This window comes from Alligator sinensis, unplaced genomic scaffold (genome assembly GCF_000455745.1).
Source record: "Alligator sinensis unplaced genomic scaffold, ASM45574v1 scaffold278_1, whole genome shotgun sequence".
In the NCBI taxonomy this organism is placed as follows: domain Eukaryota; kingdom Metazoa; phylum Chordata; order Crocodylia; family Alligatoridae; genus Alligator; species Alligator sinensis.
In genome coordinates, this window is record NW_005841952.1 from 220486 (window position 1) to 230866 (window position 10381).

Consider the following 10381-nt stretch of genomic DNA (forward strand, 5'->3'; position numbering starts at 1 on the left):
CTTTCCCTCCAGATTGTCAAAGCCGAGAGGTCGGGAGTGGAGAAGAATACATCTCTTCTGCTCTGCTTTTGCATATGCCACTACAAACTTCCCATCGTTGGGCTTCATTTGGAAATCTTTGCCTTTTTCTATCAGAAACAGGGCTCCCCCCACAACGGTCTTTGCAAAGGACAGAGTTCTGGCCTGAGACATGGACACCGGCCGGGGAATTTCGATGTAGCGTCAAGACGGTTCGGTTAGGGAGTCGAGTTCACTGGTTCTTTCGGACCAGTGGAACAAAGGCTTCTGAAGGAACCCTCTTCTGGGCTGCTCTTGCACAGATAGTAGAAAAAATGACACAAGGGAACCAACAGACACTGCAGCAGGTCGGGCACGTTCCACCCAGCAAGGGCCAACTGTGCACCCACGCATGCATGCGCATAGCCAGCTTGCTACGATTGGGTGATAGGGCCAAAATTAGGGAGGGATGTGGGGCGGGGGGTGGAAAGATGCAAAGAAAAAGTCAGGGAGAGAGGGACAAAGGCAGGAAGTTCCCTTTGAGTGCTAAGAGCCAGGCGGATACGTAATCTAATCATTTCACTTAGAGTTGCACCAAAATGAGAAGTGGGAGAAGCAGGCAAAGTTTTCAGTGGCTGGGGAGAAAAAAAAGCCAGAATGTCTCGGTGGACGTGGGAGAGAGCAGGAGACGTGAAACATTGGCTGCTTTGCTTTTGCTTGAGCGTGTAGAGAAGTGGCTTTAAACATACTGTTCCTTAGGACAGATGTGCGGTGCCCGGGAACCAGGGGGCGGGCAGCAGATGGAGACGTCGGCATGGTAAGGATAAAGGTCTTCTGGGAGGTAAGACAAGGGGTTATAGACAGGGGTGATCTTCTCCAGAGACTGCTCTTGGCGTGAGTAACAGCAGGTCAAGCGATCACGCGCATCTGGTACTGCTGAGTGACACTTTCCAAAGGTCTGAAACATAGAGCAAAAGTCAGTGAGCAAGATCCCGGAGATGAACCGTGCAATACTCACAGCTGCCCAATGCCCTGGGAGGTGCCCTGGAAGGACGGAGAGGTGCAGGGAAAAGCAAAGCACTCTCTTTATTCTTGCAAATCTACATTTATTTCACGTGACACCTGGGGCGTTCTGTCATGGAGCAATTTCCACCTCAGCTCCCCAAAACGCCCCTTTACTCTGTGCAAATGTGGACTCAAGACTAGCTTGCCCCCAGTCTTGCAGCAGCTCAATGCAATCTTACTATAAGGAGATAACAGAGGTCCTCAACACTGGGGAGAGACAGGTCATGCCTCATCTGTCCAGATGTTGGGTTTTAGCTGACCCTTCTGGGCTGGCTATTGCTGCAGGCAGGGGACCAGGCTGGATGGGCATTGAGTCGGGTCCAATCTGACAATTCATGTGCTGTGTGAAGAGAGTATTTGTAGGGCCAGGCTTTGATGGCAGACTGGATTGTTGTCCAGGCACTTACTTTTATGCACCTGAGCAATCCCATTGAAGGCACCCAGCCTGGTCACCTGTACTAAGCTAATGCTGTTTCTTATTGAGGCCAGTCTCTAGAGAGCTGAGCTCCCGAGTCTGTGGCTTTTGCTTTGATGTTAGGTCATCTGGAAGGGAAAAACCAATCCATCTTCCCTCCATAAAATGGTCTCATTCTTTCAGTGGAGGGAAAAATAATGCATTTCTTTGCCACCTGGTGCTATCAGATTCAGGGTTTTGTTTTTTTTTTTGCAAGCCCCGAAAGAAAAGCAAAGCCCTCGAATGCCAAGGTGCTGAGGTGTGGGGTTATTATGCACAGCTGGAACAACAAGTGATAATCAAACAGCATTTGTTTCAGCGTGAAATCACAGCGATCTTTCCTGCCAAGATTTATCCAAAACCCAATGGAAGCCTGAGAGCTTTCAGGGCTCACCCATGCCCTTTTGCTCCAGGGAAGGGGGTGTGTGGTGCTTGCAGTTAGCTCCTGCAGAATACAAAGTCCTCTCCCTCCCAAGCCTTGGTGGAAAGGGGCTTTGGCTTTCTTGCCCTGTCTAGTGCTTTGAAGCCCTCTGAGCTGGTCTTAGTGAAGCATCTAGTGGGGACATGAGCCTTATTTCAGGCCCCACTGCCTCACCCGTGCATGTTTCCCAGCACCTCTTGCTTCACAGGCTTTTGCCTCCCATGATGTGACTGGCATTAAAGCTGCACCTTGCCATCACAGTTGGGCAACACACATCTTGCTGCTTTCATCTTCCAGCCATGCACCAGCTCAGTGGATCTGGCTTTTGCTAGGAAGGGAGTTCTCAGCTGACTGGCTGCAAGCCACTAAAGGGAGCTTGTGTGTGGGTTTGGACGTGTCACGCCCTCTTGCCTTCCCTCTGAAGCATATGAGTGTATTGAGCAAAGCATAATGCGGTCGTGCCTCAACCCATCCACATCTCTGTTATTCCAAAACCCGGGCCTCTTCGGTTGAGAAATGTTTGGGGCAGGGACCGTGTCTTTATTACAGACGTGTTACAAAATCCAGCGCAACAGTGCTGCAATTAAGACCCCTTGGTGATCCCATCACATAAGAGCTGCAGGGTAAATATTTTTATCTGTATGGGACGGTACAATCCCTCGGGGGTGTGGGGTCCCATTTACCCAGCTTCATTGCTCCCCATTGTAATGGGATAACAAGGGCTTGGGCTGTAATAGAAATTTATCAGCTGGGGGCTGTTCCCTGCGTGACTCAGATACTACAAAGGCTGCTAGAAACAGAGCCTCCTTCTCAGTGTGCTTTTAAAGCCATCCCAAAATGGATGCACTTATCTGCGCCAGCACACAATGAACCATTCGCGTGCAGGAGAAATCTGGGCTGTGTAATGGGAACAGAAGAGGAGCAGAGAGAGGGAGGAGGGGAAAGGAGACAAATGTGGTCTCCAGCTTTGGCAAATTGTTTTCAGGGCTTTTCTACATCCTAGTGTGCAAAGGGGTGGAGATGGGGGTGTCAAGACAGCAGCACAGACCTGCCTGCAAAATGCAGCCCAAATATCTGGAGCTATGTCCTGTGCTGTCCTCGGCTTGCCTGGAGAACCAGGAGGAGCTGTAGGTCCGGACAACCCAAAGGCAACATTTCCACTCCACAACATGGGCCTAAAGCCCATTTTGGATGCATCAAAAGAGTGGGTTTTTTTTCCTTTGAAGCCCTCTCTTACAATCCCCACAGTGCCTCCAGATGATGCCAGCCTCAGGGAGTCTGTTTCTTGGGAGAAAAAGCCTGAAGGAACAGAACAAGCTGCTCGAAGCCACGTGCCACCAGGGCCTGGGTAGATATTCCAGCACAACACTTGGGAAAGTTATGCCAAAAACAAAACACCGCTAATGATTTATTGACTGCTCTGCAAAGCAGAGCTCAGGAGAGAGATGGGTAGCAGGCCAGAGACCCGAGTGTCTTCAGAGCAGCGGTAAGGGGAAGAGGAGAGGCAGGAGGGATCAGCTGTTATAGGGCAGCCTGGCTCCAGGAAATATGGGAGAGGAATTGTGCCAAGCCTTGGGGAAACAGCATCTAGAGTGGGGCCACAGGGAAGGCTGCAAGTGTATTGTCTGAGCCACTTAAAGCAGCAGTGAAGGGCTTGCTAGCATCCTCCTAGCTACTACAACCTCATTAAAGTCTGCTGCATAAAGCCCCCTGATCATAGACACATGCCTTGTCCCTGCTATATCAGCTGGGGCTGCTGCACAGCTAGCCTAGTGCTTTTTTTCCCTCCTGACTGTGTTGGAATAAATAAAGACCTGGAAGAAGCCAAAGCTTAAATGTTTAGAGCATAAGAGAGCACTCAGACTCCAGGCTCAGGGTCACGCTGCCATCTACTAGCACAAAAGCAAAGTCATTTGAGTCAGGGAAAGGTCTGCAGATAGAGGTGCCATCACACAGCTTGCAGGAAGGCATGCACAGGGAATAGCAAGTGTGTCTGAACAAGGACAACACAGAGCTGACCATCGCCATACACCCACAGCCTGCCCAGATCATGCACACTCCCTCTCCCTTCCTAAGCCCCTAACCCAAGCACAGCAACCTCCTTAAAAACAGCCCCACTAGACAGCTTCCTCCCTCTTTATAGCCAGGCTCATTTCTTTGATCAGGCTCACCTGGAAGCCACTTCCTCCCTTCCTGGCAGCTGAGCTCATATATTTGGGAGGCAAAGCCTGATAAGGATTTGGACCTTTGTCCTAAATGAAAGGAGGAAGGGCTTTGTGCATTTTCCTAGATGCAGCCTACTGGGACTAGGGTGTGTCTGTAGGAAGATAAGCAGGAAATAGGCAGGTGCATGCAGTCACACATTGCTCTAGCAATATTTACAGGGTTTTATCACTTCTGCATCACAGGCAGCAAGGGGCAGAGCACAGGGTGGGGGGTAAATAGGTATATTGTGGCTGGCTGGACAAAGGGATCCATTGCCACGAAGAGAGGTGGTGTAGAGCAAACCTAGCATGGGACATGTGTTGGCTTTTGGAAATGGCTGCTAAAGCAGGGTGGTGTGAGGAGTTGGGCTAGTGTAGGCCTGGAATAGGGGAAGCCTGGAACAGAGTGAGCGCTGCAGTTAGAAGGACCTGAGGGAGCTAGAGGGGATGTGCCCTGTGAAATGCTGATACCCTGAGGTAGGGAAAAAGGAGGTAAGTTAAGTACCTTAGATCATGCTGAGAGACCAGTGCCAGGGCTGTAGGAATTGGTGATTAGCTAGCATAAGGGCATCATGATGGGGCTGGTGTATGGGCCCTGAGGCCTCATGCAATCTATAAGAACACCTTGAGTTGTCCAGGGAAGCAGGTGAAGGGACCTCTCAGCCCTGAAGGGTCTGCTGTGCTAAGCCCAGAAAAGTGGGCCTGAGTGACCCCTGGGCTCAAAGCGGAGGGCTCCCCTGCTGAAATGCCAAAGGAGCTGTAAGACTGCAAGTGAGATTCAGCCCTGTGTTGATTCATGTATCTAAGAGCCGATGCCCTCCCTGCTCCAGGAGTGACTTTTCTGGAGCTGAGTTTCCCTCTAACCAAGTTTGAAATTAAATTCTAGCTAATGAGCTAATTAAATGGCACTGGCACATCCTTCTTCCCCACTCCCCACGTCTCTCCCCTCTGAAGCAGTTCTGTATAACACTTCATTATCTATTTCCCCCTCCTAATGTTATTGTAATGCAGGAGATTAAGCAGATTATCAAAGACCTGTCCATTGCAAACAGCCCTGTGTGTTGTTTGAAAAGGGGGATCTGCCCGATAGCATTTCAGAGTGTACATTTTCCACCCTGCCCTCTCTCTTCCCACCTCTCCTGCACATTGGAGCTGCTTTTGCACCTGAAAGGTGTGCCCTTAAGTTCAGTTATGAATGCTGTGAGCTGTATTTCCTTACAGCCTGCTAATATCTGATGCACTGACTCTTCTCTGAACACCCCCCGGCTCTGACTGGGCTGATGGAGCAGTGAAATGCTCTGTCAAGGTCTTAGCATTTTATCTGCTTCATTTACATGACATTCAGAACCAGAAATGATGAAATACCTGGAGATTTGGTTAGGCTGCTCTGTCCCATGGGGTCTTACCCCAAACCCTGACAGTGAGGGCCATTTAACTATCCCCTGCCATACCTGACCCAGATATTCAGTGCTCTCCAATACCACTGAGTTCACAGAGGAACCCAACAGTGAGCAGCACTAGTAAGCTATTATCATCCAGTGGACAAGGCGCTGGGAGGAAGACCCAACATATGTGTTTTGCTAGCATGTTGGCTGCTTCCCCTGTTACAGCCAGCTCCTCTGTCCCTGGAGTGGGACTAGCATTCAGGACCATAACTGCTCCACCTCTTTTGCTAATGTGTTGGTGCAATTTGAACCCAGGAACTAGAGCAATGCAGCATCCAACAATTAGAGGCAACTCCAGTCATTGCTAGCAGTAGAGGGTTGTCAGCTAGTGGACTCACTGCAGAAGCCAGTCGACCCCCAGAAGTAGCTGCTCCTTAGAGGGGGAGGTTTGGGGACCCAGGTCTGGACCAAGGGAAGGGGGATGAGGCTTGGCCTGTCTCACCTGTGGGGCAAAGGTCCCAAATGGGGGAAACTTCACCTGCTGGATTGCTCCCTACAGCTTTGCTGCCTGTCAGTCTCTTTCTGTTAGTCTGCCCTGCTGGGTCTGATAGACCTGCAGTGTCCAAGAAGTGGTGGCACCTTGAGGGTAGTGCCTTGGGTTGGGATGCCGTGTACTCCGTGGCTTCTGCTTGTGCCTGGTGCATCTAGAGCAGGTGTGTCCACGCACTCCCCACCGCCTGGACGCAGCCACAAGAGCCCGGCCCAGCAGGGCTCGGAGATTTGCAGGGACAGCAGGGAGGGATACAGTCAGGCCCTGGCCACCCGCTGCATGGACCTGAACAGGGCTGAGAGCCATCCGGCTCCAGGGTGCCATTACACCCCAGCTCGGTGAAGAGAGCTGTTTGGTGGCCTGCGTGAGATGAGTTTGCCAGTCTCAGCTCAGTGAGGGGATGGCAGCCCGGTCACTGCAGCCGGCACCCACCAGACCCCCTAGCTCTCCATCTGGGCAGGGAAGCTGAGGCCTGCGTGGACCTCGAATGGGGACGCCAGACCCCTCTCTGCCCCAGACAGGGCAGGGTTGGTGCATGGGGGGCTGGCAGAGAGGCTCAGCCTCCAGGACTGATGCTCATCCCTTTCCCCCCACCAGCCCTGCTCAACACACAAGGGAGAGGAGGGGTAAAACAAAGGCCCCGACTTACTGTCCACTCTGGCTCGTTACGTCTACGAAGACCTTGATCCTCATTCTGGGCACGGGGGCAGGCGAGACACCGCAAGAGAGACAGGTTACCGCACCACACTGAGCCAGCCGGCCCCAGACGCTCGGGCCCGGGGCCGGCCGTGTTACAGCAGGGGGGCTACAGGGCTTCTTCCAGGGCAGGGAAACCACGGGGTCCATGGTGTGGGGAGGCTGCCCTAGCCCCGGCTCTCATGTCCCCGCTGACATGTGGGCAAGGCACCTGGGCCAGAACCAGGTCTCCCTGCCACGCTGCAAAGCCACGGCCCGCAGGCTGTTGCTCACCCTGCTCCCCTCACCCCTGCCCCTTCCCAGCCCAGGTCTCTGCACAGACCCCCGATAGTCCTGAGCCTGCAATGCCACCTCTCCACAGTGACCAGGGCTTTGCTGCTGGGATTGTCACCCCTGGACTGTCTTGCATCTCCCTCAGGCTCCGCACCTTCCTTCGCCTGTGGCCGCTCCCTTCCTCTCAGAAGCTCCCAGTCCACGGTCCCTGTCTCCTCCCGGGGGCCGGTATCCTGGGGACCCACCGCCCTCCTGGGTGTCCATTTGAACGGCACTGAGATGCAGAAGGGGGCAGGGGGTGGCTGCAGCCACCAGGGTAGAGACACACAGGTAGGATTGCTCCTCTGATGGAGGGGCCCTACATGGTCAGCTGGGATCCGGCTGCGTATCCAGCAGTGTGGGGGGGCCTGACACCTGCCTGCTTGGCTAAGGATGGTGGTGGGGGAGCTCAGACAGGAGGGCAGGGGTGGATTGGCTTCCCGTGCTGGCTCAAGCAGGGGTAACAGCTGCTTTGGGCAGGGAGGATGGTCTGGGGGTCTTCCCCTAGGGCTGGGGCGAGTAGACCTTACTAGAGGCACATCTCATCTAGGCTCAGCACCATCCTTAGGCTGGGCTCCCTGCCTCAAATGGAGAGAGCTGCAACTGGGCCTCTGTGCCAGGGTCCTGAGGATGGTGGTGGGAATGCACTGGGCATTTCCAGGACCTCAGGTGTCCCCTGCCCAGTGACAACCTATGGCTGCAGCAAACTTAACTGGGACTTGTCTGTAGTGGTTTCCAGTGCGGCTCCTCTCCCAGGCCCCTGCTGCTGGTTGCCCATGGCTAGCCCCAGCCCTCTGTCCCTCTTCCCTGCATGTCTCTGCTCCCTGTCTCCTGCCCATCACTCAGCAAGATTTGCACATCAAAAGGTTATCTGTGCCATACAGAGCCCTGAACTAACCACATGCATCACAGCTCATTATTGCACGGACCCAATTAGCAAACTTATCAGCAGTTTCCCAGCTCTTCCTATGGCTCTGATCCCCGTGCAGCCAGACTGGCTGTGCCCACCCTACACAGCAACCACTCTGGTCCGTACCAAATGCCCGGCGACCTTCCCAGATGAAGGTCCGGGTTCCCTGGGCTCAGCCCCTCAAGCTGCTTCTTCCCCTACCCCACCTGGGTGCCCAGACAAGTCTGGTGGGTCTCCAGCATTTCCTGATGCCTAGAGAGATGGGCCAACACGGGTGGGAATGAAGGAGAGGGGAATGTGGAAGATGCTGGATTAATGCTATAGGAGCTTCTTCCATTTGATTGGTGGAGGGAAGAACTTCCTATGACATCATGGGAGATTAGACATGAACTATTGCTCCTGAACCAGGCACCGGCTTTTAACCCCCTCTGGCTCCCAGGGCTGCTTGGATCTAGGGCTCTGGTTGGGACCCATCTCTGGGGAACGGGGCACTCTCCCCAGAGAACAGGCCCACGCAGCTGCCTGCTCCCAGTCATGGGAGGCTGTGGGCGAGGGGAGTATACAACACACAGACCAGGAGGGAGAAAGTGGTTAGCCAAACACCAGGGCAGAGAAAGCGGCTCTGAAACCAGTGGACAAAGGGGCAGGGCAGGCGAGGGCTGCAGCATCTCACACGGGTGATTGAGGAGCTGCGGAGACCTGCTATGGGATGGGATAAACACCCACCGAAGAGCGGGGCCAAGGGTTAGTGATAACACTCGCATGCTTGGGGGAGGTCAGGGGGAGGGGCGGAGACGTCTGCTCTTACAGCAGACAGAGGTGTGTGCATACGTGTGCACCCGCACACCCACGTGGTGCCCTGCCCCAGCGGGGCAGCTGCGGGGGGGAAGGAGGGCAGAGAACGGGCCATTGAGTGCGGACAGCACGCAGCTCCTTCAAACCCCAGCAGAGCCCCGTGCCCTGCTGTGACCACCCGCGCTCCCCCAGACCCTGTGGCAGGTGGGGGCATCTCACTGGCCAGTGTCCAGCTGGATCACCCGCCTAAGCATCTTGCCTTTCACTTCCCACCTTGCACTGTGCTGCCCCTCATCTATGCCACCTCCTGCCTTCAGGGTCCCAGGCTGTCATGAGCATGCCTAGGGTGCTGACCCCAGCCCTTCCCTCCCCCTTCCCATTGCTTTCTCACTCCTTCCTCTCTCTACTCCCCCATCCTGCTCTCCTCACTTGCCTTCCCTCAGAGCTCTCTCTGCAACCCTAGGGAGTTGCTCCCAGGCGGGGGAAACCCTGGGGAAATTCCCCTGGGTGTCTTTGGGGACACCCGGCCTCCTCTGTCACGCAGCTCAGCACCGCATCGAGGCACCCTGGCCGCAGCCTGCCCGCCCCGCCAGCCAACCCACCCTCCGACAAACATAACCCCCCAGCTCACCTCTGCACAGGGCCCAAAGCAAAAGGGGGTGCACCATGCTGCTTGCAAGCTGCATGCAGGCCACGCCAGGGAGCAGCCGTGGCAGGAAGCATGCAGCACCGGGTGGGGGTAAGAGGGAGCCATTGCACAGGGCAGGGGAGCGCAGACATCCCCAGGCGGGCACAGGGAGGCGGGCAGGGGGCGGTTGTGTACCTTGAGGCCAGGATCGGAGGGGAAAGGCCTAGAGTGGCATGCGCTAGCGTAAGTGAGGCTGGATAGTTGCATACTCGACTGGGTCTCCGCCAGCACGGATGGAGCTCCGGGGGCTGGGCGACGAGGCCAGAGCGGCCGTGTCCAGCTCTGCATAGTGGACGTCACAGTCCTTGGAGCCAGAGTTCTGGAGGTCGGACAGCGGCGAGGCGTGGACACACACGGGAGGGAGATGCCAGGGTGCGCGGGGGTGTATGGGGGGCCATGCCCAGAGGGGTCGGAAAGTGGGGGATGTTAATGGAATGGGGAGGAGTGAACGGGGGAGAAAAGATAAAAAGAAATGGGGGAAGGAACAGTCAGTCAAACAAAAACCCCAAATCCAAGGGAGGATCAAGCAGCGTTTTCCCTCCCTTGTTATCCACCCCAGGCATTTAGGGCTTAAATGAGTCTCAGTGGAAACCCCCCCACCCAGCAACACCCCGCTCCCCAGGGTCTGCTAGGGCTGTGTCCCTACACCCCACAATCAGGTCTGAAATCAAACCTCCCCGCGTCCCTCCAGGAGCGGAGGGGACCCAGAGGCTTCACTCCGGCCCAGGAGAAGTGGGTGCTGCACCGGGATGGTTGGAGGTCTTGTGCTTCCTCCATGCAAGGGCTGGCACCACATCTTTGACACGCTCGGGGGGGGGGCACTGCATGCGGTACTCCGAGAGGGAGCCCATGCCTTACCACGATGAGAGTGAGGTCCTTCCTTCCCCCTACGCCGCCCACGACG

General features: G+C 55.1%; 1 protein-coding gene across 1 annotated transcript in view; it reads right to left on the reverse strand.

Moving 5' to 3' along the window:
* Nucleotides 1-30: 30 nt before the first annotated feature.
* Nucleotides 31-10381, reverse strand: part of LOC102371118 (nectin-2-like) — a 22902-nt gene continuing 12551 nt past the window's right edge. The window contains exons 5-6 of the mRNA XM_025200041.1: nucleotides 6726-6770; nucleotides 31-955 (exon numbers count right to left, since the gene is read on the reverse strand). Coding sequence (XP_025055826.1) covers nucleotides 737-955; nucleotides 6726-6770 — 264 coding nt within the window. The 3' untranslated portion in view covers nucleotides 31-736. The remainder of the gene's footprint in view (nucleotides 956-6725; nucleotides 6771-10381) is intronic.